The sequence below is a fragment of the Paramormyrops kingsleyae genome, chromosome 14 (genome assembly GCF_048594095.1).
Source record: "Paramormyrops kingsleyae isolate MSU_618 chromosome 14, PKINGS_0.4, whole genome shotgun sequence".
NCBI classification, from domain to species: domain Eukaryota; kingdom Metazoa; phylum Chordata; class Actinopteri; order Osteoglossiformes; family Mormyridae; genus Paramormyrops; species Paramormyrops kingsleyae.
In genome coordinates, this window is record NC_132810.1 from 14,799,704 (window position 1) to 14,826,937 (window position 27,234).

General features: G+C 52.6%; 2 protein-coding genes across 7 annotated transcripts; one reads left to right on the top strand and one right to left on the bottom strand.

Annotated features, from left to right (window-relative positions):
- Position 1: 1 nt before the first annotated feature.
- LOC111855552 (oxidation resistance protein 1) lies at positions 2-27,167 on the bottom strand. Of its 3 annotated transcripts, XM_023834692.2 has the most exons (16): positions 9,833-9,928; positions 8,590-8,749; positions 8,288-8,484; positions 7,513-7,679; positions 6,512-6,594; positions 4,337-4,471; positions 4,001-4,132; positions 3,733-3,917; positions 3,098-3,501; positions 2,864-3,002; positions 2,617-2,776; positions 2,300-2,419; positions 2,055-2,207; positions 1,851-1,946; positions 1,658-1,731; positions 2-549 (listed from the first exon to the last, which is right to left on the bottom strand). In XM_023834692.2, exons 3-16 carry the CDS (start codon positions 8,398-8,400, stop codon positions 414-416), a joined length of 2,097 nt encoding a protein of 698 aa, XP_023690460.2. In that variant the 5' UTR covers positions 8,401-8,484; positions 8,590-8,749; positions 9,833-9,928; the 3' UTR covers positions 2-413. The 3 variants fall into 3 exon arrangements, with proteins under 3 accessions (XP_023690460.2, XP_023690461.2, XP_023690459.2); XM_023834693.2 differs by lacking the exons at positions 8,590-8,749; positions 9,833-9,928 and adding an exon at positions 27,148-27,167; XM_023834691.2 differs by lacking the exon at positions 8,590-8,749 and having other exon boundaries at positions 9,833-9,980.
- On the top strand, positions 9,974-15,814 carry mtfr1l (mitochondrial fission regulator 1-like). Of its 4 annotated transcripts, none has more exons than XM_023834696.2 (9): positions 9,974-10,077; positions 10,769-10,905; positions 11,396-11,482; positions 11,559-11,663; positions 11,882-11,991; positions 12,092-12,303; positions 12,786-13,149; positions 13,489-13,649; positions 14,301-15,814. In XM_023834696.2, exons 3-8 carry the CDS (start codon positions 11,468-11,470, stop codon positions 13,598-13,600), a joined length of 918 nt encoding a protein of 305 aa, XP_023690464.1. In that variant the 5' UTR covers positions 9,974-10,077; positions 10,769-10,905; positions 11,396-11,467; the 3' UTR covers positions 13,601-13,649; positions 14,301-15,814. The 4 variants fall into 4 exon arrangements, with proteins under 4 accessions (XP_023690464.1, XP_023690463.1, XP_023690465.1 ...); XM_023834695.2 differs by lacking the exon at positions 9,974-10,077 and adding an exon at positions 10,499-10,605; XM_023834697.2 differs by lacking the exon at positions 9,974-10,077 and adding an exon at positions 10,537-10,556.
- Positions 27,168-27,234: the final 67 nt, after the last annotated feature.

A 27,234-nucleotide genomic window follows, 5' to 3' on the forward strand; every position in this document is an offset into this window, starting at 1 on the left:
CTTACTTCAGAGGTTTGTTTATTCTTCACAGGGTGGACGGCGAGGTACGGTGTGGGGTCGCGATATCACACCCGGAGCATCTGAGTATTTGGAGTATGAGGAGTTAATTTAAATTAAACAAATTCAAATTATTCTAGCAACAGTATTTCCAGGCTTATCGTGTTAAACTGTACAGTGCAGTCCTTTACAACGGTCACAGCTAGGTTGTGTTCCGGGTGCGCTAAGTAGGCGGCGTGGGTGAGCCCGCGGTGCCAAGTGCAGGTCGTACCGGTGATTTATGTCTGTTACAGAATGGAGCGGGAATCTGTATTTACAGGGCCATCGGTGGGGGGGGGGGGGGGCGGGGGGTTGCCACAGCCATCGGGAAGAACGTCCCATTTCCGAGACTGTTCCCTCCTCCCTGGGGGTCCAACTCAGCAGAAGTTCCACACCTCCAGCTCCAGGACACGGAAGTCGTCGGTCTCAGACAGGCAGCGGTTGTTGAACGTGTCACAGGGACTGCTGCGCCCGCGGTACAGAGTCTCATCCAGCCACAGGCCAAAATGGCCACTGGGGGGAGACAGAGAGCGGCTATTAGACACTGCCCCTACAATGCCCCCTGGTGTACCGGAGGACCTCAGTGTAGCTTCTAGCAGGCGTAACACTGAACACCCACCGGCCTGCAGTATCATACACCCCAGACGTCCATACCCAGGGACAGATAATATTTCTGGGGCCCCAATCAAAAACTAACTTTGCCGCCCCCCATTCGGACTTGTGCAGAGTTGTGCAGGTACTGTGAGGAACGAAGCTTAAGTGTGCCGTGTGCCGTTCGAGGTTGTGATGGGGTTGTCGGCACTTTCCATACCCATTCCATACCCTTCCCAAGGAACCGAACTGTCCACAGGCACGGCTGATGCTCATCAGGGGGGATGTTTCCCAAAAGCCCCCCATTTGCATAGTTGGAACAGTTCAGTTGCTAATTACTTTGCTAGCAGCTATGCTTTTGGAAAAACACACCCCAGTTTAGCAGGGGAATAGTAAACATCACAAAGTCTGTTACACTGACACGGACAAGAGGCTTTTGTTTAGCTTAAGAAATATCTAATCAATACTGCAGTTAAAAAATACTCTAAATTCATCACAAATAACACATTTACAAGCTGCTCAGTTTGCTGCTTGGAGTTGGTACTAAAACTTGCATGACAAAGCATCGTAAAATCATTTGGTGAGTGAGATAAAAAATAATTTCAATGTTCTTGTTACAATGCTGAAAACAAACTCATGTTTATGCTAATGTTGTGCCTACAATGTGGGACTACAGATAAGTGCAGAAAATTGGTTGGTACGTGCAGCAAATCGCCTCACTATAAACCAGCCAATCAGAGCAGAGGTCACCAACATATTAATGAGCCCACCAAATAAGGGAAAACAGCCTGTTCTATTCTCGAGCCAAATTATAGGGTTGTAAATGGGCCTGTAGAACCACACCTATTTCACATACCTTCTGTGAAGACACCAGTGAACAATTTGAAAAAAAATCTATGGCACCTTTAATAATTAGTGTAGTGACTGTTTGTGGCCAACAGGTGGCCCCCAACCTCAGTGCCGCTGTGCCTACTGAAGTCTTTATGTGCATCGTGACCTCCGGCAGAACAGGGAGCCCACACTTCCTTACCTCCCACCCCCAACGGCAAAGGAGTCCAGGTCTCCCTTGATGAAGAAGGAGTTGGCACCAGTCCAGCAGAAGCACTGGCGGGAAAAGGAGGTGAGGCACAGCAACAAGACCCTTGGGAGACGGCGACGGCAAGCCCTGGGGGCGGCGGCAAGCCCTGGGGGCAGCCCTGGGCTCTCCCTGCAAGCCCACTGACCTGGAAGCTCGGCTGCATGGTAAACAGGAAGGTTTCCCCGGTGCCGTAGAACGTCTCGCTGGGCCTCAGGGGGTGGGACAGGAAGGCGCCAAACACCTGGGACACGGCGGACCGCCAGGAGTGGCGTCACATGACCGTGAGCATGGAGTGGGGTGTGGGGGGGGGGCATGATGGGGTTGGAGAGCTGTGGTGGGCGGAGCTCACCTGGCTCTGGGAGTCCTTGATGAGGAGCAGTGCGGGCGAGTCGCTTCCAGCCAGCCTCCTGTAGAGGGAGCGGAGGCTGGCGCCGTGCCGCCACGTGCTGTAGGCCAGCTGCCATGCGTGGCCCACAGTTCGAGGGGGAAGCCTGCTGTACATCTGCAAGAAAAAACAGCCTGGGTGTCACTTTGTTTGGGTGTGTGCAGAGGCCCCGTCTGGATCGAGTCACTAGCATGAACGTGCTCACTCACCTCTCTGACCTGGTGCTCCCCCAGGATGACACTCTGGCGCACAATGTCTGCCAGCCCCTCCGGCTCTCTGTCCAGGGTCAGCGATGATGTCCGGCCCCCTCCCTCATCCACACAGACCATCTGCCAACACAGTACAGCACGGTCCAGCTCCGGCCTTGCTCGCACCCCGACCGCAGCCGCCACTCGCACCCTGACCAGTGCCGCCAGCTCTCTTACTGCCCTACTCGCACCCGACCGCGGACGCTGCGCACGGCCGGCTTTGCCGGTGCAGATCCGAGCTCCTCTGGAGTAGGACCGCCATCCGCTAGGCCCCGTACCTCCCACTCGTCTCCAGCCCGGGCCTCGCTCTGGCACGCCTCCGGCTCCCTGCTGTCCACCAGCACGAATTCTTCATCTTCCTCCTCCTCTTCCTGCCCCCCCTCCAGGATGCAGACGTCAGGCCTCCAGTGGGTCAGATAGGCATAGAGGTCGTCTGAGCTGCGGGGGGGGGGGACAGAGAGCCGGGTTCACATCCACATGTGGGCAGGACATAAACTAAGCTCCGCAGGCAGCCCTGAGCAGCACCTCTCCTGCGACAGCGTGAACCAGGCGTCCTTCATGGTAGGGGCTCTAGATGGGCCCAAGTTCCGCTTCTTCCTCTGGGTTGGGTGGAACCGCAGCCTGACGAACATCAGATCACCGTGGCCCCCGCAGGCTTTGGACCCTGCAGAGACCCAATAATATGAACCATAGTTAATGTTACCGAGGCTCTAACTGAAGGTACCAGCTAACCGTGTGGTGAAATGCCAGCCTCCTTACCTGACGTTCCTTTCCTTGTACACTGCTTTGTGGAGCCCTGTTCTGTGTCGCCTATATCACCTGCATCAAGTCCTCCACAACAGAAGGTGGCAGCACTGCTAAGGACAGCTGTGCCCAGCATCCCCGAACACTGTACAGCCAGCTCGTCCGCAGTGCCCCCCAGCTGTTTCTTGGCCTCTGCCATGTCGTGGCTCTCCTGTTCTTTGTCCCCCAGGCCCTGCCCATCCGGGGCAGGTTCACAGGTCATGTCAGAGGCGGAGCTTATGCTCTGAGCTGCTGAGGACGCCCGAGCGAGGAGCATCTCCTCCTTCTGTTCGCTTGCTGGCCCTCGTCTGTCTCCTTGTTGTCTCTTCCCCAGGCTCCTAGACATTTTTAGGTGTGCCTCCTTCCTTCTGCTTTTCGGCCTACATAATATGAGTGTGGGGGGGGGGGGGGGATTGGCGGGGAAGGTGGGGGGTGGGTAACAACAAGACGGGAGGGTGGATATGTATAAGACGTACAGAGCTGAGAGGAAGCGTACTGCGGCCTTGGATTAGTCATATTTGTCACGTTGTATTTTTGAGTCGGGCAGATGGACAGACAGCCACACAGGGAGAAACGGGCCTTTGGAATTCTGCCGCCATGGCGATGCTGACCGTTGTGTGGGGGCACTGAAGCGCACGTGGGAGATGTCGGGGCAGAAGGACACGGACACCAAGCTGTCCACAGAGCAGGAGAGCAGGTACTCTTCCCAGCCGTGCTCCAGCACCAGGGGGTGGGACTTGTAGGGGTCAAAGAAGATCTTATTGGCTGTCACCAGGAGGACCCCCGACACCACACCCTGAAAAAAAAAGGGCTTCAGCATCGGGACGCACAGCACCGTTTCCCACGAGGACCCCCCGTGCCACCGGGCAGCACCCTCACCTTGCGATCGGTGATGTAGCGGCAGCACAGCTTGAGGTAAGGGGCGGTGGCTGAGCCCCCCCCCACAGAGCACTCAGGGGGCAGGGCGAGCAAGCAGAGCCGTCCATCGGGCATGGACACCGCCTCGACATCCTGCAGGGGCAGCGGGATTCAGGTGCGGAGATCGGCCGCGATCAGAATGGTGTTTTTAAATACCAATAAAATTTAAAAGGTTCAGGAAGCCCCCACCCCCAAGACAGAGACAGACAGAAAGATGGGGGTGGGGACAAATGGCCGGCTGTAGAAAGCGCCCCCTCTCTGTGGCCCCCGCGGCTGCACCCACGTGGGGGCTCTCACCAGCAGTTTATCGTAGTCGGCATCCAGCAGCGGAGAAGGCAGGCCAGCAGCTGACATGGTGGGGGCTGTGGGGGTAGGAGGGGTGCCGTCCGCCGCTGCCGTGGGAGGGGCCTCGGTCTCAGGAGCTCGCGAACCCTGCAGATGAGCAAGTCGAGTGAGATGCTAAACCTGCATATGGCTCCGAGCAGCCTGTCTATTGAGCATCTATGTCAGCATCCATTTCTACGCTTTTATGACCCCGCCTCTCAGGGAGGACATGGGGCGATGAGTCAGGCGGCACGCGTTCGACGCATGAGTCGCCATGCCAACCCGCACAACGCCATCCCAGCGTAACAGACAGCTGTTTGTAGGATGTGGGGGGAAATTCAATATGTTTACGAGAACTGAGTGACAGTATTGAGTCTGTACTGAGTACTGAGTACTGAGTACTGACAAAAGTGGACATGCAATGTGCTCTCAGCTGGAGCAGCACTGTGGATAAACATGGCATGTGGGCAATGGCGGCCCCAGCCAGATCCCGCGAGGGGGGGCCGCGGTGCGGAAACGCGCGGTAAAACGTCGCTGGACACTGTCCGGCCCGTTCTGTTAGCGAGCGCTGGCAGTCTGCCGTGCAGGCCAAGTGCGCTTACTCAGTGAAAGACGGAGGTGCAGGCTGCATGCACACGGGTCCCTCACCTGCTCTGGGCGGGGAGGGACACTGAGCTGGGCCTCCACCCTGAACACCGCGTCACCAGGGTGTATCTGCACCGGCGCCCAGCGGGGGCAGTGGAGGGCAGAAAGCGGGGCCACTGAAATCATTTGTGGTCCATTTAAGGGTTATTAGCTGATTAATCTGGGTGACAGCGAGAGTGACACACTGCAGAGGACAGGGAACATGGCCAAAAGTCCCTGGCTAAGCAGGCGAGTGCAGTCACATAGGCCACCGCCAGCTGTGCCCAGACATTCATCGGCGGACGCTCCATAACACGCAGCTACACGCTGAGCATCTTCCCAGTGCCAGGTGAGCCCCTCACGCTCCACGCATCCACGAGCAGCTTTAAACCCACAGCTAGACGCTGCTGAGAATCTGATAATGCCCCAGCTACCTGACCCTGATCGCGGGACGCCTGCCCTCATCACCGACCTGAGCAGTGGTGGCGCCCAGTATGACTGCAAGGGGGACTCCCCCCCCGCACAGCGACACCCAGCGGCTCAGTCTGGGTCGGGTCAGGTCGTGAACAAAAGCAGAAGCGAAACCCGCAGCCGAGAATAACAGGAAACAAAACAACCTGAAAGCTCCGACTCCCCAGGGAGATGCCCATGCCACACTAGATCTGCCTCCCCCACTGGCAGTAAAGTGTTAGTGTGTTTCCAACACAAGGGCTTACCCAGACCCAGACACTGATAAAATAGTAAGAAACATAAGGTCAGCACCGTCCCGTCCGCGATTTTGCACACTGCTATCGGCACCTGCTGCATGTGGTATGACGTCCCTCACAAGCAGCTTTGCCGGCTCGTTCTTTATCGAAACCTTGGTGCGTGAGCGTGTGTGTGTGTCTGTCTGTGTCTGTCTATCTGTGTGTGTCTGTCTGTGTCTGTCTATCTGTGTGTGTCTGTCTATCTGTGTGTGTCTGTCTGTCTGTGTGTGTCTGTCTGTCTGTGTGTGTCTGTCTGTCTGTCTGTCTGTGTCTGTCTGTGTCTGTCTGTCTGTGTGTGTCTGTCTGTCTGTGTGTGTCTGTCTGTCTGTGTGTGTCTGTCTATCTGTGTGTCTGTCTATCTGTGTGTGTCTGTCTGTGTGTGTCTGTCTGTCTGTGTGTGTCTGTCTGTGTGTGTCTGTCTGTCTGTCTGTGTGTGTCTGTCTGTCTGTCTGTGTGTGTGTGTCTGTCTGTCTGTGTGTGTGTGTCTGTCTGTCTGTCTGTGTGTGTCTGTCTGTCTGTCTGTGTGTGTCTGTCTGTCTGTGTGTGTCTGTCTATCTGTGTGTGTCTGTCTGTCTGTGTGTGTCTGTCTGTCTGTGTGTGTCTGTCTGTCTGTGTGTGTGTGTCTGTCTGTGTGTGTCTGTCTGTCTGTCTGTGTGTGTGTCTGTCTGTCTGTGTGTGTGTGTCTGTCTGTCTGTCTGTGTGTGTCTGTCTGTCTGTCTGTGTGTGTCTGTCTGTGCGCGCGCGCATGTTCATGTGGCCTGTGGGGAACTCGGCTCACCGTACTGTCCTCGGCCTTCCTCTCTGCGGGATCTCCGGAGGCTGCCAGCGCCGTATTGGCTGTGTCCGAATCCCACGATGCCTCTGAACGGGTGAAGGTGCACAAACAGCCCTCAGCTTCTCTCTAACTTCCCCTGACATTTATATCTGCTTCCTCCTTCCCCTCCCCTCCCCTCCACACACCCCCTCCCCTCCACACACCCCCTCCCCTCCACACACCCCCGCCCCCTAACCAGACACCAAATCTGCGGTCACGCCCTCTGCCCTCTCCAGCTGTCACTTACCGCAGCTCACCCTTGACCTTTGCCCTCTAGCATATGACGGAGGTTAGAGGATGCATGAGCAGGAACCCTGATGCTCAGTGATCAGCACAACCAAACAAAAGTTTCCACGAGACTGTGGGTGTTTCTGTGGGTCTTTAGGCTAAAGAGTTACCCCTGTCAGCACTCTAAGGCAGGCTAATGAGGTGAAGGTGCATCCTCCTGAAAAACTGCCATGAATAGAGACTAAGTGTGTAGGCGTACGTGTGTGTGTGTGTGAGAGAGAGAGTGTGTGTGAGAGAGAGAGAGAGAGAGAGTGTGTGTGTGTGTGTGAGAGAGAGAGTGTGTGTGTGAAGCACATCTAGTACTGCTTCCTTATGTAGCATGACAGTTCATTGGCCAGAAGATTCAAAGCAAACATCTGCTCTTGTGAACAATCTGTCCAATATTCTTCCTTCAATGCAAATGAGGAAGCAGTAGGGAAATTCAGCATTAGCAGAATACAGATTAACTACAAGGGGACTTATTTTGCCTGTGCTAAAGCCACGGAGAGGCAGTCCACTTGGCACCACCAGGGGGCGCACACTTCCAGACAGGCCCTAGGCTAAAGCTAATCCTGGAACTCTAAGGGAAGGAGCAGCAGTGCTACACAGGCCTCAGGCCGGTCTTTCCTCGCCGCACCCCCTGCTGTGTCAGATCAGAAAGGGCACACAGTGGTTACGGTGCTACACAGGTCCTTCACCTCTCAGGTAGTACTGCCGTAGCTGCGGGTTCCGGATGTGCGGCACGTGGTGTCGGACCTGGGGCTGCTGGGGCCGGGCCAGGGCACGGCCCGTGGCTCTTGGGGGCCCCGGGGGGCTCACAATGAGGTCGACTGGCGGGGTATCAGTGGGAAGACTGGATCCCAGCCTGGTGGGAAGGGACAGAAACAAACCAGCTAACCTGGAGCAGAGGTGGAGGTGATGACAAGCAGACACAGCTGCTGTCAGACACTTTCTCAGGAGCATAGGAGCTGAGGGAGATGTCTACCCCCCCCCCCCCAATGTTTCATTTGCATCCATTCATCCCCCAGTAAATAGACCTTCTTATTTAAATTATTAAGCTGTGCTCCCCAATATCAAACTCTCTCCTCGGTTTGTTTTTCCTTCATGTCATTTCTTCTCTTTCACATCTTTTATCCATTTTCCACTGGACTGAACTACCTTTTGATAGCTGGTTAAATGCATATGGGGGGGGGGGGGTCTGACTCATTGCCCCCTGTCCACCTGACTACTGCTCCTTGCTTAGAGGCGGGGCCTACTTTAAATTTAGAAGTTGTAATACGAACAAGAGTCAGTCTGAGAATGAATTTCAGCAGGGCGGGTCAGTGCTGTTCCTGCTCTTAACTGAAGGTGGCATTATGGCTTAGATAGCAATGTCACCCCCAACTGGTAGGTCTGCAGGTGTGGAACTGGCTAGGAGTGTGCGCAGTGTTCACTAACTGGCAGCAGGTGGCAGGCCGGCTCAGGTTCCACTACCTCGTTTTGACATTGCTGAAGTAGCTGGTTCTCGCCTTCTCTGGCGTCCCCTGGTCCATGGTCCGGGTGGAGGGGCAGGAAGGGGGCGCTGAGGTGTTTAGGAAGCTATCCATCCTTCGGTCTGACGGTCACCGTGGCGATCAAGACCAGTCATCGGTCGGGTCCCCCCCGCTCAGCTCCCATCATGCACTGCAGACCTGTAAGAAACCCAGGGGCAGATGTGGACATGTGGGCAGCGTGCCTGGGGCTGGAAGTCCAGTGAGGCCTGAAGGCCCCGGGCAGCCGAACACGGCCCTCCGCACCTGACACTGCACCACCACTCCTTGGCCTGATGAAGGAGCCCATTCCCAGAGAAGGGCTGCAGAGAAGGTGCTCCTTCAGAAACCAGGAGATAATCTTTTCAAGCCCCCCTCAACACACAGCAGGCTGAGCCCCATGATGGAGCCAATTCAGCATTCTGAGCTGTAGAAAAACCACACACGTAGTGGACAAGCTGTGCACAGGCTTTCAGGAAATCAATAACACAGAGGGGTCTGAGCAGGCTGGGTTTATCAAGCCAGTCACGGCCCCCCCGGAAGGAGACGTGGGCTCGCCCACCACAAGCACGACAGCAGCATCAATGCTAACTTCATACAGCCATGCAGATAACAGCAGTAACGGGATAGCGTAGTAATGAACACGAGAAGGGTGTATGATTAGGGGCATGCTGGATCCCCAATACTACAGATTAAATGCTTCAAAATACCCAGCTGTATAAACCAGCAAACCGTTTCAGCACCGGCATGGCAACGAACAACCTCACAGCCCTGTGAAGGACATGGCGTCCGTGTCCTCTGGCATGACTGTCCCTGCGTCAGGCTGCCAATGAATAATCAGTTACGCGCAATGTGATGATCACAAGCTGAGACACCCACCGCACTTCAGCGATCCAGCACAGGGATCGACAGGTTGTCCGATGCGCGTCTGCAGCTCACGTAGGCAGATGATGCTCAATATTTCAGCACAGCCACGTCTGGTGTCTGGCTCACTTATTTAGATGCAGACTCAAAACGTGCCAAACTATGCACAATATATTTACTTTAACTGGGCTACTTTCAAGATAATGGCTTATTTAAAACATTCCCCATTAAGCAGAGCAACAATGTAATTTCTGTTATGTTCACGGGCCCGGGGGATTACTGCCGCCTGTGTCGCATTCGCAATTCCTGTTGTGAAAAGTCATCAACTGTATAACCCATTTCATCGAGGGCTGCCAAAGAAAACGTCAACAGCACAAACGCCGCAAATCGCCACATTATCTAACATTGAAATTACACCCGTCTCTAGAGTAAAATAACGGAGTTTCGTCTGGAAGTGCACTAACATAACTCAGTCATACGGCAAGCATTCCAAATAACTTTGTCAACCGCAAAAATCCCTTTTATTATTTTGGCGGAATAGTGTCCTTTCCCTGCCCTTAAATGAAGCTTAGAAAAAGGGAAGAGACACCAGTGTCCTCCAGCCAAGCGGACAATGCGGGCGGGTGGGCGTGTTGGTTGAACTCACCCAGCTCTGGGCAGCGCTCCGGACCGAGCGCTCGGCTCGCTTCCACGCTGCGCTGTTTGTTTCCGGGACCACCGCAGCAGGTCAAAGCCCCGCCCCAGCCACGCCCACGGGACGCTTCTTAAAGGCGCAGTCACCGGGAAACGTCTAGTTCCCTCTCACCTAATCTGCCGTTGCGATGGTTTGCTGCGATCCGGCTGCAAGGAATGCGTTTGATTGGGGAAAGCAATCGGGAAATATTTACTAGGGTTGGGTCATAGTTTTTTTTCTATTATAGATAACATAACTTGTGCATTTGATGTCGTAGGGTGTGTTTTGTTTGGGATGATACAGTGCTGACAAACCAGTCAGATTCCAGAAATACCGAGCAGCAAACCAGTTGAGGGCGGTTAGCGTGCCCTAAACTGTTAAAGCAAAACGTTTATGAACACATTTTTAAGGAGTATGTATACCCAGCAATGTTTAAATCGATAATTCCGCAAAGAAGCTGCAGCCCATGACTAGCCAAAAAAGTACATCACCTCGAATCAGGGAAGCACGCCTAGTACTTCACCGCCAGTAGGGGCAGTATAACAATTATGAGCTCCTGGCTAGCACGAGCGCGGCACTCAGAGTCGCTCTACCTCCTGCATTTTTAAATGCTTTACAACGCCCGCTACTGCCCAAACGCCATTGGCTGCTAGCCCGAAAGTGCCGAACACTGTCCAATCAGATGTGAGAATGTACAGTGAGTGTTTTTCATTCCAGGGCCTAGTGAAAGCGCCTGTATTACAAAGGTAAAAACAGCTCCAGGACAGAAATGCAGAACGGCTGATTAAAAAGAAACACCCTAGAGCTAGCGAACTCACTAAGGCTTTGTATCATCACAGCTGTAAGTTGAGCGCCATCCTTTTTCTTTCCCACCGCCGAACTATTTGTTTGTGTCGTTTTATGCGGTAGGATTGATCGACGGCATCCCTGGGGTCATCTGAAGTGCTGGCACCTCGCGCGCTGAGATCGTGGGGTACATGGTCGAGGGACATCTAATTTTCGGCCGGACTGTTCCTGTAATAGGGCTCGATCGCTCTTTCCAGGAGGTATCAAATTGCTGCTTAATTAACGTGACCGTATAGAGCCGATTAACGGTTTTCGATAGAATAATCAACTGCGAAATTAAAAATTTAAGACGGGCTTGTTTAAAGTTTTAAATGAACAATAAGTAAGAGTCATGTTGATATAGCCACATTTAATGTCTAAGTTACATAATTGCTTAAAATACCACGGCTTAAATCTAACGAACGACGACGCAAGCAAACATTGCAAAAATCACTTTGCTTTGCAGAATGATGACATTGTAATTTTTATTGTATAATTGAATCGTATATTTTATGAGCAAATTGGGGAAACCGAGCTGAGGAATCGCAGAAAGATATCCGACTACGTCGTGAGGTTAAAATATAAGGTGACTGACGACCCACTTGATCTGGACAGTGTCCTGAGCAATTACAGGTGAAAACACAAAAGATGGGGAGGCATTTCTTTCTGTGCTAGTTTAACTGTCCTGTCCCGTCTCCTTTCTGGTTTTAGATGCTGGTCTCTGTCTAACCGAAGGAGCACGTCCGACAGAGCCGAAGGACGTCGGCTGAGGAGCCCGGCAGGATGGAGACCGATACCGTAAGTGGGCTCGCACATTCAGCCGCTAACGCGGATCTTTCTGTAAGGCTGATAGACGCGCCTCGTTCCTCCGCAGGTCATTCCCATCTGGCAGAATAAGCCGCACGGATCGACCCGCAGCGTCGTCAGGAGGATCGGCTCCACCTTGCCCCTTAAGCCGTGCCCCCGCGCTTGTTTTCAGGTAAACTACTTCATCCCTTCTCTTTTGGCTTACAAATTATTCCTGTATCCCGTTTCCAATCTTTCCAATTTTAATTACAGGAAATTGCATCTCATTTTCCAGCGTTAACGAGCAAACCTTTAGATAAGGACTGTTCTGATGAAATGCCCAAAGCGGTTTAAGGAGAGACTGCCCCACACAATTCATGAAGGTACCCCATTTTTTGCTCTCCTTGGCAGGTTCTTCCAGGGCTCCCCCCACTGCGCCACACGGATGGCCCCATGGTGCCCACGCTGGCCGACATCGCTTGGATTGCTGCAGACGAGGAGGAGACATATGCAAGAGTGCGGTGAGAGAGCTGTCTGGTGAGGGTGCAGGCTGGGACCCTGCATCAAACCCTCCACATGATGCATTAAGATGTGCGCTTGCCCTCCTGTTCCCACCCGCAGGAGTGACACACGCCCCCTGAGGCACGAGTGGCGCCCCACCCCCCTGCTGGTGCTGCACAGGAATTCCTCCGTGCCAAACTTCCGGCGCGAGGGAAAGAAGGTGGAGGGTCTGAAGAAGCCGGGTGTGACGGCACTGAACCGGACGACAGCCCTGCAGGACGAGCTGAGCCGCCTACGGGCACAGATCGCCAAGATCGTGGCAGCGGAATCAGGTGGGGCAGCAGGGCGGGGTGAGTGGACGGGGCTTCCCACTTTTGGGGCGATTGAGCTCACACTAACGCCCCTGTCAGCTGGCTTCCTGAGGAAGGACTTGATTGGGTACCATATTATTTTTAAGGGCCTGTGTCTTCAGAGTCTGAATCAGGGGTGACCAGTCTTATCCAGAAAGGGCTGCTGTTTGTGTGGGTTTTTGCTGCAACTTTACTAATTAGAGGACTGATTGGCTGAATAGTCCTCACACCTGGGTTTGAACAGCTGACCTGAAGGTCACCCCGAAAACCTGCAAACACACCGGCCCTTTGCACATGTGATTGACCAGCCCTGGTCTAAAGTTTATTGGTCTTCAGTTAAACCTCCACTCCTGATTTCTTGAGTAATTGATTTGATTTTAAGTAGCTTGGCCACTGGTTAAAGCAAGTAAAGCAGGAATTAAGCTGTGTTCCTTAATCCCTCACTATTTTGTTCTGGGTTTCAGGCCCAGGTTCCAGTGAGTTTACCCCCGAGCTCCTGTCCCCGGACGACACCAGCATGAGCTTTTCAATGGCTGCCTTTGAGGCTGCCCCTTATCAGCCACCTACTGCCTCGTTCGTCATCAGTGACGTCACTGAGGAGGAAGAGGAGGAAGAGGAAGACGAAGAGGACGGGGAGGTGTCAGAGCTGGCACCCGACCCCCTCCCTCCTGTCTCCATGACCGCCTCGGCCACTTTCGACTTGGACCGGCCAGCCATGGACTTTCGGGAGCAAGAGGAGGACACGGTGTCGCTGTCCAAGTCCACCAGCTTCGCCGATGTCATGGACATGCTCAAGGACATGAACCGTGTGAAGCTGAGCAAAGAGAGGTGAGCCCCGCTGCCCTGCTGGCCCATCCGTGCCGTCCTCCTGTCCTGTCACAGCAGGCGTATGTTCTGATGAGCTTTACTGCGCGCTGAAGCTTTACTGCACGCTGAAGCTTTACTGCACGCTGAAGCTTTACTGCACGCTGAAGCTTTACTGCACGCTGAAGCTTTACTGCACGCTGAAACGTCCAATGGTCCAAATGCCAGAATAAGACAATTTCACCATGAATAATAGAACAGTATAAAGGTCAGTAGTGTGTTAGTCGCAATGCTGCGTGACTCGTCACAGCCCTGCCCCCCCCCCTGCCTCACTCCTTCGTCCTCCTGGCTTCTCCTGCTCAGGTACATCCGTGGCTGCACCTCCCTGAGGGAGGAGGACTCTGCCTCCCTCATCTCGGAGGTACTGCGGAAGAAGTTCACTTTGAAGGATGAGGACCTGACCGGAAAGAAGTAGCTCCCCAGCTACATGCCCCCCCATCCCCCGGACTACACTCCTCCCCCAAGTAAGATGGCCACTGCAGTTTCTTCTAGTGCCTTGTCTGGGCTCTGCTCCAGTAGAGGCCTGACTGGCCCAGTTAGCATTAATACACTCCCACCATCAGACTGAACATCCCCCTGTGCGGAGACGGGCTGTCTGTGTGTATGTGCTCCTCCCTGGCCTGACTGCTCCTCCTGTGCGGAGATGGGCTGTCTGTGTGTATGTGCTCCTCCCTGGCCTGATTGCTCCTCCTGTGCGGAGACGGGCTGTCTGTGTGTATGTGCTCCTCCCTGGCCTGATTGCTCCTCCTGTGCGGAGACGGGCTGTCTGTGTGTATGTGCTCCTCCCTGGCCTGATTGCTCCTCCTGTGCGGAGACGGGCTGTCTGTGTGTATGTGCTCCTCCCTGGCCTGATTGCTCCTCCTGTGCGGAGACGGGCTGTCTGTGTGTATGTGCTCCTCCCTGGCCTGATTGCTCCTCCTGTGCGGAGACGGGCTGTCTGTGTGTATGTGCTCCTCCCTGGCCTGATTGCTCCTCCTGTGCGGAGACGGGCTGTCTGTGTGTATGTGCTCCTCCCTGGCCTGACTCTTCTGTTTCACACCAAGCAACTCTGGGCTGGGCTTTGGTTTCTCCTGGGATTCTCTCTGCTCTTAGTTATATGTTCCCTCTGTTGCTAGGTTTGTTCCTGCGGACCACGTTCCAATGGCGACTCCCCGAAGAGCCCCGCTGGTGCCCGCCATGCTGGGGCTCTCCGCGCCATCTTTAGACCATTACCGCCTCCTACACCGTCAGCCTCTGAGTCTCTCTTGAGGCTGCGTTCCTCTCCAGTGTGGCTGGGCATACAGCGACTGCAGACCACGACTCCCAGAAGAGCTGAGCACTGGGACAGACTTGACCATGTTCTGATTTGCCCTGCTGCACCCTAACCCCCCACCCGCCTTGGATTAGCTTGTGTGTCTTTGGTTTCTGCATTTACAATACACGTGTCAAACGAGAACGAAAATGGCCGCCATGGAGGACAGTTCCAAGATCATTGTGTGCTAACGATGAGCTGTAACTTCCCGAGTGTCGTCAGTGACTGGATGCTTGTTCTCATACCTTTCTCAACTTACTATGAGATGGGGGGTGAAGATTTTTTTTCTTCTCCATGTATGTGATTTTTCCTTAGATGTTTGGGACTATGAACAAATGTGAACTGTGTGTGAGTGTCTGGGGACACGACGTCTGTTACAGGGAAGACGTGAGCTGGGCCTGGCGCCTCCTGGCCAGTGGTGACGGTGCTGCACAGGTGTACCTGTATCGCCTATACGTCTGCCTGCACTTTCTATCTTCATGGATTACTCTTACTCTGATGTTGAGAAAAGTGCCCCCCAGTGGTGTGTCTTGGTGCTCGAACAAGGGTATGTGTGAGTATGGTACATAGTGACATTTCTGTCCCCCCTAACTCCCAGCAACGCCTTACTTAACACTGCCTTTTCATTTCTGTAGCTTTTATCACTTGATTTGCTGTGCGGTAAACAAGCATCTCCATGCTCACCGCTCCCTGTAGCCCGGAATTCCTCCCTCAGCTCGGCTGACCTGGCAACCGCCGTGCCACTTGGCCCTGAGCTGCTTATCGGCCAATCACGGTTCGCCATCTGGCCCCCCCCACTCTAGCCCCGCCTTTTCGTTTAGGACCAGTGCTGCTCCCTCATGGGGCCAATTAGTTCTGAGCTGGCCTATATGACATAAGTTTGCCTAGTACTCTAGTTATTGTAATTATTACTGTTAATGCATTGAGTGAGTAGTTAACCATTGAATTAATTCTTAAGAAATGTGTTTGCTTGTTTGACTGCTCCTTGGATGGGCAATGACTTGCTTTCCTGTCAGTTTCCTGTGACTCATCAGTGTTCCTTTTGGGAGGGGGGGCAGTGCTTTCCTGTGGCACTGCATCCCCATGCTTCTGTCAGTAGTGCTGGGGGGGCCGGTTGTGTGTGTGTGTGTGTGTGTGCCTCCTGCTTGTCCTGCTTTGCCTTTGACCGTGATGTTCTCTGGCCTGGGGAATGTGGCATGTTTTCAGGGGGGGGTTTCTTACCCCTCGCTGCTGGTTGGCTCCCCACTTTGCAATGACGGGTAGGCCTGCTTGGTTTGTTACAATGTAAATCGGTCCCTTTAGATCTTGCATTTAAATGGCAATAAAAAATGGTCCAAATGTTTAGCGTTTTCTTTTCCTCATAGCTATATGGCCTCATGATGACTCTGACTCCGGGTTCTCCCAGCCTGTCCCTGCCGCGTAAGGCAGACAGCAAGGGCTCCCCCTAGCCGGGGGGCCGCACACAGCCAAACACTACAGGTTATTCAGAGACGCCATTTAGCCTATTTGCACGTCTCTGGACTGCAGGAGAGTGTGTGGAGGAGATCTGTACAGAACAGAGATCATGCAAACCGCACACACACAGAAGAGGTAGAAGGTACCGTGCTGAGCACTGATCCCCCCACCCCACCCCAAAAGAAGCACTAGGTGAGGTAACTAACACCTCGCAGGGTGGATATGTCTGTCCTATGTACATGTACACTGTTGCATTGTCGCTGACCTAGTCCACAGGACAGTCTGCAGTCAGGGGTACGGAAAGCCACAGGTCAGATCCTAACCCTCAGCCCTGGACTGTGCTGTCGGCAGGGGTGAGATACATGCTCCCCGGTGATGTGGAACCTCTGTATGAAAAAAGCGAAGGTTTTAACAAGTCGCATAATGATACCTTTTGAGAATCTGGGTCCCGTCACACGATTTCTTACTATATCTTGCTGAAAATTCCCCCCGGGGATCAATAAAGTACTTCTCATTTCATTAACTTCATTTTTTGCGAACCTTATTTTTATTACTTTGATGCTCATAGTGATCGGTTTTGTCTTCTGCAGCATTTGTCTTTTGGTAATAACACAACTCCAGAATCCTGGTGGTCATTTCCTGGTATACACACAAGGGGGCAGTATTGTCATTTAATAGCATAAACGTGGGACGAATAATCGCTGGCAGCTTCCTATTAGCAAGAAAATGTTTTTTTTATATTCAAATGTTATTAGGGCAACAGGTTTCATTTATAACGATCCTGATTTATGCTGCTGCTGCCTTGTAAGCTGCTACAGTAAGAGTGAGCTGGAAAAATCACTATCCTGCCGGCATAATCAGCGAAAAAAATCACTGACCCGCCAAGTCAGACGGCTCCAGCTGAGCCACAGTGAAATATTTTGCTCCATCAGGGCTGATCTATCGAGCGACTATAGATCCCTTATGAGTGGCTGGATCCCAGCAGCTCCACACGTAGGTCACACTGGGGCTTCAAGTTGGGTCTCTCTTAACAGAGCGCACCCATACTGATTCCTGTGCCCGCCCCCCCGTCAGGCCGGTCTCTGGGTGTCTCCGGCCCCATGACGACACCTGTTCCACACCCGTCCTCGCACTGGTTTGCAGTGACTTCCTTTCTAGTTAGCCTCATTGCGCACAGGTCCCCGCTGATCCAGGCCTCTCCCCGGTACTGAAGCTATACCACACGAGTCCTTGGCCCACTTCACCGCTCTTTACCTCCGCAGCAACGCCAGCCGCTCCTTATTTTAGATGCGGGACGTCTCTGTGGAGAGTTCATCTGTGTCACAGTGTCAGCTTCTTTCTCCTATAAATATGCGCACAGAGGTGACACTAAGACGTTGTCACTGTAATCGAAGACATATTTCAAGACGTATTTAAATCCCCTGGGGACCCGACACTATTATTACACATAATCAAACCAGTGTGATGTGTGTCCCGGGAGCTGGGAGAACTGGATAAATGGGAAAAATGACAGAAAGGATCTGATGTTCAAGAAGATAAAATGCAGAATTCATTCTGGTTCGCCGCCCCCCCCCACTCCCGTGCCATTCCCTGACAGCATCCTTTCAGCATCACGTTGTCAGCCTGTGGATGCCGGGGGGGTCAGAGCTGAGTTCTGCACTGAAACACCAATGCTGACTTTCGGAAGCCAGAGCCCGCAGTGACCTCGGCTGGGGGGTTTACAGGGGTGCCAAGCCAAACCCGCAGTGACCTCGGCTGGGGGGTTTACAGGGGTGCCAAGCCAAACCCGCAGTGAGGAAGTCGGAGCAGAGCCGAGCAGAGACGATGTGACAGGTTTGGGGGAAGGGGCTCCACACACAGTCAAATTCGATGCTCTGTCCCCCGGGGGGGGGGGGTCAACAGAAAGAACTCTCAGGCTGAAAAGGCGAGCTCCCTGCACTGGTGTTAAGTGGCTTTGCTGAGGTGGTTTCCTCTCTGGAGACGTCTGTCACAGCATAAAATGTAAACTGTGAGAGGCAGGCTGGCTGTTGGTCTCAGCCTAGAACAACATGCATATTCCCCATAAAATAATTCACTCCTCTTCTGTTATGCTTGCGAGCATGATGCAAGGCTGGTGCATGTAGGAGTAATATCTGACAGTGGGATTCCTGTTCATCCATCAGAGATGCCTTTTCTTTGCCTTATGACATCACAATAAGAGTTGTCAGAAGGCAGGTATCATGGCAACAGCCAATGGGAGATCTCAGGAGAAAGAGTCCTTTTAAATGGAGAGTGCAGGGCCTACAGTGCAGCACAGCTTTGATCCAGTGGGCCTGTGCCACATGCTAAAGAGCAGCAGGGCGCAACAAACCCAGAAACCCCCCAAATCAGGGAGCCCATTCATCTGCTTACAAGTTTCTATTTTTAGGTGTCCTTCCTTTGTTACTCAAGTAGGTCTCTCTGATTATAGCTGAGTGTTACTGAATAGTAAGAAGTCCTAGAAGGATCTACCGTATGTTGAAGTGTCGTGTGCGGACCCTCTTAGCCTGCCAAATTTGGAGCTCAGCTACTGGCCCGCTCATCGACGAGCAAATATGGGCAAAGCCAACCACACGACTGCACAGTGTGACTGGGTTAAATATATGTTCTGTATTGTAAAGTTTTCCCTTTGTATATTTCATTCCAAAGGGTTAGATGTCCCTCTTCTTGATAAATAAATAAATAAATAATACAGCTGCAATCTAGAACTTCTAGGAACACATTGTCTGCTTTGACTGTTGACTGACCGGTGTCGACCAATGAAAACGCAGGCAATGAACACCTAGATCTGCAGGTCCCACACAGGTCCTGAAGCGGTCCAATTCAGAGGAGAGACCGCCTGCCAGCCTCGGCTGTGGCCATTTAGTTTGCGGACACCACTGTACTGTCGCTCCGTAAACAAACACAGATATGCATTTTTCAGAGGAGATATGCTGCCGACCCCAGGGCTGTAGCCCGAGTCCCATCCCCCCCATTTACGAAGCTCGATGCACTGCCACTGCAAGAATCTACTCAGGAAATAAAAGCAGACAGCAGGCAGCAGACTGATGTCTGCAGCGGCAGGGCACAAGGCTATAAACGTTAATGCGCCCTTTTTATGACTCTGCGGCTCAGTGAGGAGGAGAAGCCAGCCCAGGGGGAGCCTGGAGCGAGGAGGAGGCGCACATTTAGAGGGGAGACCCCTGCCAGGTGTAGGAGTACTGCTACCCTAATCAATCATAATAAATAAATGTCGTTACGATGACACGTGTAGATGTGTTCCCTGTCAACAGATGGCAAATATCAGCTCAAGGGGGGAAATGACAGGCAGAGAAATTTCACTGAACATATCTCCCAGCTTCCAGACAGGGCCCTTAAACCGCTTGTAGTTCAGTGAGAGTAAGACAGTGTCAGATGAGAATAAGTGAAGTGGCCAATAACAAAGTAATACATAGGATGCACTTGGGATAAGGATACACAAATAGACTGCAGTACAGTAAATAAGAGCAATAAGTATTATTCACCATACTGATAAGTGCAGAAGTGGAATATGCACAGCAGTGTGCAACACAATATAGTAGGAGGAGATACAGTTCACTGCACACCAAGCGGGGGGGTGGGGAGCTCACTTCTGAGGCCATTTAACATCATAAAATCCTAAAATCACACCGCGCAGAACATGGCCTAGGTCATAAAATCACACCGCGCAGAATGCGGCCTCGCCCATAAAATCACACCGCGCAGAACGCGGCCTCGCCCATAAAATCACACTGCGCAGAACGCGGCCTGGCCCATAAAATCACACCGCGCAGAACGCGGCCTCGGCCATAAAATCACACCGCGCAGAACGCGGCCTCGCCCATAAAATCACACCGCGCAGAACGCGGCCTCGCCCATAAAATCACACCGCGCAGAACGCGGCCTCGCCCATAAAATCACACCGCGCAGAACGCGGCCTCGCCCATAAAATCACACCGCGCAGAAGGCGGCCTCGGCCACGCTCATAAAATCACAGCATGCTTGCTCTGTCGGGCCAAGGCTAAATGCTGGAGGCAGCGGGATGCAGATGCAGTGGATCTGTCCCTTGAGGTTCTGTGTGAGGCAGGAGGCCCCCAGAGGCTCTAGAGGGGGTGAGTGATGTGCTATTTAGGGGAGATACTGAGACAGGCTCAGGCCAGTCAGGTCATCATCCTGCCCTAATTGGACCAAATAAATAAAACACTCCACCCCCCCACCCCCGAATAAGCCTTGATGTTCTTTCTTGAGATCAGCAGTGCTGATGGCTCAGTGACCTGCCGGCCTTTTCACCCCCCCACACCGCTATACCACAGGGATTATACTCCTCAGAAAATCATCTGAAAAGGCCCCCACCTACTTTGGGGGCATCCAACCGCCCCCTCCTGCACCCATCCTCTGTTTTTGAGGTTTTCCAATCCTTCTCTGCCTAATGGGGTCAGCCAAAATCCCACTCAATCCCCTTGAGATGGAGGAGAGGTGAAATGGTCACAGAAAGCGAGAGAGCCTTACCGAAGAGGCGCTACGTGCCAGGTGGGGTCATCGCCATCCGCCTGGTCAGTGTGAGAAGAGCCAGACACAGGTGCTTAGTTAGTATGTCAACAGTTATGCGCAAATATGCCAGAAACGTCGGACAATGGAAGCGAGAGTGGCAGGCAGCCATGCTCAATCGTGCTGGAAAAGTCCCACTGATGTCAGTCACGTCACAAAGTGCCTGATAAAAACAAAGCTTACAGAGTCAGACGAGGATGGGGAAGTGTAAAGGTCAGATTTGGCTGCGGGGACATTTCTGCAAGACATATGACCCCTGATGGTCCAGCTTGCGGGGATGCAGCTACGGAGGCACGTGGCTGTGCGGCTCCTGTTGACAGGGATCTCGCCAGCTGGACAGGAAGTTACACAAGCCCATTTCCTGTACTTTACCACAAGGCTCAAGCCTGGTCATGACATTCAGCTACCGGGGCACACCAGGTTGCCGGGGTCAGTCCATCACACACTAGTGTGCGCCTTAACTAGCCAGCTATGGAACCACTTAGAAGTGGAGAAAGTGCATGATGACGTGGAAGAGCTCATGTCGTCATGACGACTTATCAGTCATCGTAAATCCAAATCAAACTTTTATAACAGAAAAACTATTCACTGTCCTTTTCCCGAGTCCTGAGGCGGACGGTACAGATCCCTGTGGAAAGCAGAGCCACGTCCCCAACAAGCTGTTACGCAGAGCCGGAGACGGCCTGTATCACTGCGACTGTTAGGATGCAAATGAGCCTGCCAGGCACCGCCCGTGCACCTCACCGCACACACTGACGCGCCATGTGACGAACCAGCAGGCGGCCGGCGGGAGCGTCCGCTTACAGCCTCTACAAGCTCCCCAGTTTAGTGGAGCCAGAAATAAAAGCTCCCCAGCGTGAGGTCCTCCGAGGGACAGACCGTACCGCTAGCAGTGCGGTTCCCCTCGCGCACGTGGGCGCGCTGTCCCTCACTGGGATCGCACATGGCTGAAATCGCACACCTGTGACATATGTTTGGGAGTTTTAGCATCGAGTGTGTTGTGCCCCCCCCCCCAGGCCATTATGCAAACTGAGGGACATGCTGAGAGTTTTATACAAGGTGCCTGTTCTGGGTCCCATGCCCCATCAGGTACACAGAGTTCCTGTCCATAGGGTATGATGTTTGGAAGTTACATACAGAGTCACTTTCCTTGCCTCCCCGCTGCCTGCCAACAATGCCATCTGCTCACCAGCGCCCCCAGCAGGCAGGGAAGAGGGCCACCCTGATATGACCTCGGGGTGGACTGCGGCATGTCACCATGATGCTAAGCTAATTCTCAGGCGTCTTCATCCTAAATACCCCCCACTTTTCTCATTTCTGACCCAGTTATACAGCTGCAAGTCCCTCTGGGCAGACAAGCCGGGGGTCCTCGAAGGCTGGCACCTATGCCCACAGAATGCCAGGATGAGGGTCTGGCTGCTGGCCGCCGTGCCGTACAGCTTCGCTGTGGCACTGATCAAAGTGGTGTGTGTTGAGCTCTGTGCCGGGCATGCCGATGCTCAACAATGCCAGCCAACTACGTCCTGACAGAGATGCCCAGCAAACCATCACGGCAGGCAGACAGAGGTAGCTCAGAAAAGCAAGACAGAAACTGCCCCAGCTGCACGAGGGCTGTGAGCCCCAGAGCATTGTGAGAAATGCGGTCTACGTCCGAGTAAAGGAGCGCCTCTGCTGGAACAGTGTTGGGTGGGAGAGGCCGCCGTACCTCCCCGGGGGCCGCAGCGCTCTGCTTTCCCTGCTAGGTCAGCTCATAATTACGTAACTGACACGACGATCTGGATCTCACCAGGCTACAGCGTAGATGCTGCCTCACACGCAGTGACCTCAGTGAGCCAGACACCAGCCCCCACGCAGGACACTGAAGATACACTTCCCCATGGAGAATCTACAGGCCTGACGAGAGCCATGACACCTAATAACTGGACCACGAGACCTTGGGCCCCTGACCCAATCTCCTGACACGCAGAGGCCACTATAGGTTGGGGACCAACCCGACCCTCCCAGATATATTTGTGTTAAAGCTTTGAAATTACATTTGTGTGCAGCTGCTGGCCTAGTGGACGACAGACAAAGCCATGAGACAGTCAGAGACACGTCTTTCACACTCGTCTCTTCCTCTCATCTTCTGCTTATTCAGATGATACCCAACTCCACTACCAATGGCACTGTCTCCACTGATGGACAGATGACTAACCAAATATATTCTTCTCGATCTCTCACGTTATGGTCATGGCTGCCATCTGTCCTGGATGCAGAGCCTACTGAGAGCGATGAGATCGTCAGACACACACAGACACACACACACACACACACACCGTGCCGCTGGTTCCCATCCCAGCACCACCACTTTCAGCCAAACAGTGCGTCACAGACCAGGTCTCACCAGACCCGACCCCAGTCCAAATGTCCCTGATTTATCGGTCTATCTGTGTCCCGGCCTATAAAACAGATCGGGTTTTAACCTCCGTGACGGCCTGGCCCACCGCCAATCCAGGGATCGAAGACCCAGAGCGAAGATCATTTTCTCCCAATTTGGGTGACCCCCTTTCACAGTCTCTGGAATTAGAAATCATAATCAAAAAGATCTAATTACATTGAAGTGGAGTTATAAATGCACTGGTGCTGTTTCATTTCAGGACACCGAGTCGGGGTTATGTAAGTGACCCACTGAGGTTATTCTGCTCGCTGCTCCGTCCTGCTTTCACGAAAAAAAACGGGGAATGGCACCATTTGCCAGGACCGATGGAGAGCCACGGGGCCGGCCAGCACCGGCACCGACGGAGAGCCGCGGGGCCGGCCAGCACCGGCACCGACGGAGAGCCGCGGGGCCGGCCAGCACCGGCACTCACACTGTCCCAGAAGCACAGAACGGGCACAGAGATCGGTATGCGGAGTTGAGCTGCCTAGTAAAACAGGACTGCTATCCAGAAGCTTTCTGCTTGCTGCCTTTCTTGTAAACTTTATTGGGAGAATCTTTCCCAGTTAAATGCTTTGTGCTACGGTGACAGAGGCTGTCCAGCGAAAACAACATGCAGCTGAACACATCCAGCCAAATGGTTATGACAATGAAATCATTCATTAATATATCTTTCACAGCCAATGAGAACTCACTGTAATCACGAACACATCAAGCATCACAGATATCACCAAACTACATTTTCTGTGTGAACCTGGGCCATTTCCCTCGGCGCCTTTCAAAAATCACAGCCGTTCTGAGCCATATTCCCATTATGCAGCTAAACATAAAGTTAACCTTCAGTTACCATGTTACAGTTTATAATACTGAGGTCTAGTGGGTCAGTTATTCAGTATAGAGGCATGTAGGGACACTGGAGCTAAATATAACGTCCTCCTGTCAGGTGAAGGACCTACACACAGCTCGTGTATTTCAGCAAAATGGCATTGGATAAATGCCATAGTTTTAAAAAGGCACACAGTGAAGCCTTCCCTTCCATCACTTGCTTTTGCTGCATATTAAAGCAGTTGGGACTGTGTAAAAGGTGTGATTTCACTGGGGGATACACACCTTGGTAAGTTCTAGCTGAGGCAGTCAGCCTATGAGGCGTCAGGAGAGACAGCCAGCTGCAGATGTGACCACGGCAGTCAGCCTATGAGGCGTCAGGAGAGACAGTCAGCTGCAGACAGCCAACTGGCAACCTTCTGATCACAAGGACAGCATCCTGACCCACTGAGGACAGAGTGCGGGGAGGGGCCTGTGGGTCTGCACAGGAGGACAGAGAGCGGGGAGGGGCCTGTGGGTCTGCACAGGAGGACAGAGTGCGGGGAGCGGCCTGTGGGTCTGCACAGGAGGACAGAGAGCGGGGAGCTGCCTGTGGGTCTGCACAGGAGGACAGAGAGCGGGGAGGGGCCTGTGGGTCTGCACAGGAGGACAGAGAGCGGGGAGGGGCCTGTGGGTCTGCACAGGAGGACAGAGAGCGGGGAGGGGCCTGTGGGTCTGCACAGGAGGACAGAGAGCGGGGAGGGGCCTGTGGGTCTGCACAGGAGGACAGAGAGCGGGGAGCGGCCTGTGGGTCTGCACAGGAGGACAGAGAGCGGGGAGGGGCCTGTGGGTCTGCACAGGAGGACAGAGAGCGGGGAGCGGCCTGTGGGTCTGCACAGGAGGACAGAGTGCGGGGAGCGGCCTGTGGGTCTGCACAGGAGGACAGAGAGCGGGGAGCGGCCTGTGGGTCTGCACAGGAGGACAGAGAGCGGGGAGCGGCCTGTGGGTCTGCACAGGAGGACAGAGAGCGGGGAGGGGCCTGTGGGTCTGCACAGGAGGACAGAGAGCGGGGAGGGGCCCGTGGGCCCCCATCAGCTTAGCCACCACTCTGCCACTTATCACCGTTTGCCAACAATGTTCTCGTAACATTGCTTGCGAAGTTATGCTAATTGTGAGTGTGAAGATGGGCGTCATCAAGTGAAGTAGGACGTGGGTCCCCTCACACTCTTCAAAAACTATATTAATATTAATCACAAAAAAAAAATTATGTCACCCACATCTTGTCCTGGAGCCAGTTACTCGAAAGCATTGTGTTTCCCGACTCTACCTTGAGACCTACAGCCATAAGTTCCCCTCCATTGCTGCAGGAATCCAGAATGTTCCCTGGTCAAACAAGGGACAGAGTAAACAAGGAAAGGTGAGACTGACCCAGGTCTGAATTTTAAAACATGGAAAACTAAAATGTAAAGACAGGCACATAAACCCAACATGACAGCTTTGGATTAACCCTTTGTAAGACAGGAAGAGTTTAAAAGCCTGAGGGACATACATGACTAATGGAAACTATCCCCTGGCTACGTTTGGTGCTCTCAGATCAAGGCCGACCTGTAAGAGTCCATAGAATTAGACCCATCAGTTGAGAAGTCTAAATTAACTCGGAAAGGAGACGACGGTGACGCAAGTCTCAGTGGAGGAGCAGCTCTGCTGATAATAACAAGCGGGGAGAGGGGGGGCCCGGGTTCGGCGCGAGCACACCATGTTTGGCCAGGCCTTTCAAGCCGCTGGCGTAAATACAACCGCGCTCCATTCGCAAGAGAAGAGTGCTTCCATCGTGAAGTGCATGTTCACTTCAGTAAACAGTTAAAGCAGTATACATGTTCATATTTTGTATAAGAATGTTCTTAAGTGGCATATTCATCGTTTTGCTATACAATTACTAATCATTATGAACCGCCAATCACGCTAAAGCACATGAGATTCCCATTCATTCATCCATCCATCCATCCATCTTCTGTAACCGCTTATCCTACTCAGGTCGGGGGGGGGCAGAGCCTATCCTGGAGGCTATAGGAACAAAGCAGGGTAAGATTATAATATTTATAATTCATTACATTACAGAGGCCATTACTGGGATTAAGTAACTTTCCTTATTAAGCATTTACTGTGGCCAAAATATGCCACATGTTTGAAAACGTTACAATGACCACCAGAGGCATCAGAGTGGCATGGATACCCTTGGCAGATTCATGGGGCCCAGCACTTGACAGGGGTCTTCAATCCGTAAAAGTTATATATAATATTTGGCCGGGGACCAAGGTGACATTTTGTCAGGGGGGAACCGCTAGGTACGCCCCCGGGGCCTGCTATAGTACGAAGGTTAGAAGTCTGACGGAGCAACATCCCTGAATGTTTACCGATACGATAACTGGATAATTTCATTCGTAATTTATGAATAATTTAGTTTAGAGAAAGAGAAGGAATACCGTGCTTATGGAGCACGAAAAACGTCACGCCACGGCTGATCGTTTCGCTCCGTGTCCCCCGGTCCCGTGTCCCCTGGCCCGGCCGGTCTCCGAGGGATTCCTAAATTAAAGGAACGCCGGGGATTGCTGACCAGGCATTCCGGGATTATTTTATACTCAGTTATACCCAGCGGATGGGTTTAAACATTTATACTCCAGACGCTGGAAGACATAAAATCATGTATTCCACATTTCCTTCCCAATTTCCCGTATACGATTAATCTCAAATTCAGCGCGAGCCCCATTGAAAGCAAGCATTTCAAAAAAACAATGCAGCTTATAAATAGCCTATCAACTTACTAAAGTCAGTCCGTGTATATGTGATACTACGTGTAAAAATTGCTCTGAGGAGTAGCTGCGTTTGGCTTAGTGAATGATTGCTTCATTTCCAATATAAAATTACACAGAAAACTCTAATGGATGTACTGTAGTCAAGCTAGCAGTCTGTTAATTTGTGCTGCAACCTGTATGGGTTATAAACTGTAGGTGCTTTGCCCATAAATCTGATGAAGTGGAGTTTTATATTTATCGACTTTGAATCACAATTTCAGGACCCTGCCGGTGGTCTTTATCACGGGTCTCGACACCCAGGCGGCTCATTACCGGTAATTCATCTTCCTCTGTTTTTATTTTACTCCTGCCGAGGGTCAACTTGTGATGCATACATTAGCGTCAAATGCCAAGTTTATCAACTCTCCTCATATTTTCGCACCTTCGTGGCTTTTCAAACATTAGCCAAAAGTCGTTTAAACACTTAAGTGTCTCAAGCTCGGGAAAAACCAACACAAAATTCCAGGGCTTTCATTAACAAACCACGTCCACTGGGACCGTGAACACAAAATAAACAGATGGGGAACCATAAAGACCGTGACAGCCCTGGGGGTGACCACAAAAATCACGAGACCACTGACCTCGACCACACCGACCTGAGGTACGTTTCCCAATAGCTTCCGTTAGCGACTTATAGTTGCATGGTTCCAACTTCCAGATAAACGTAC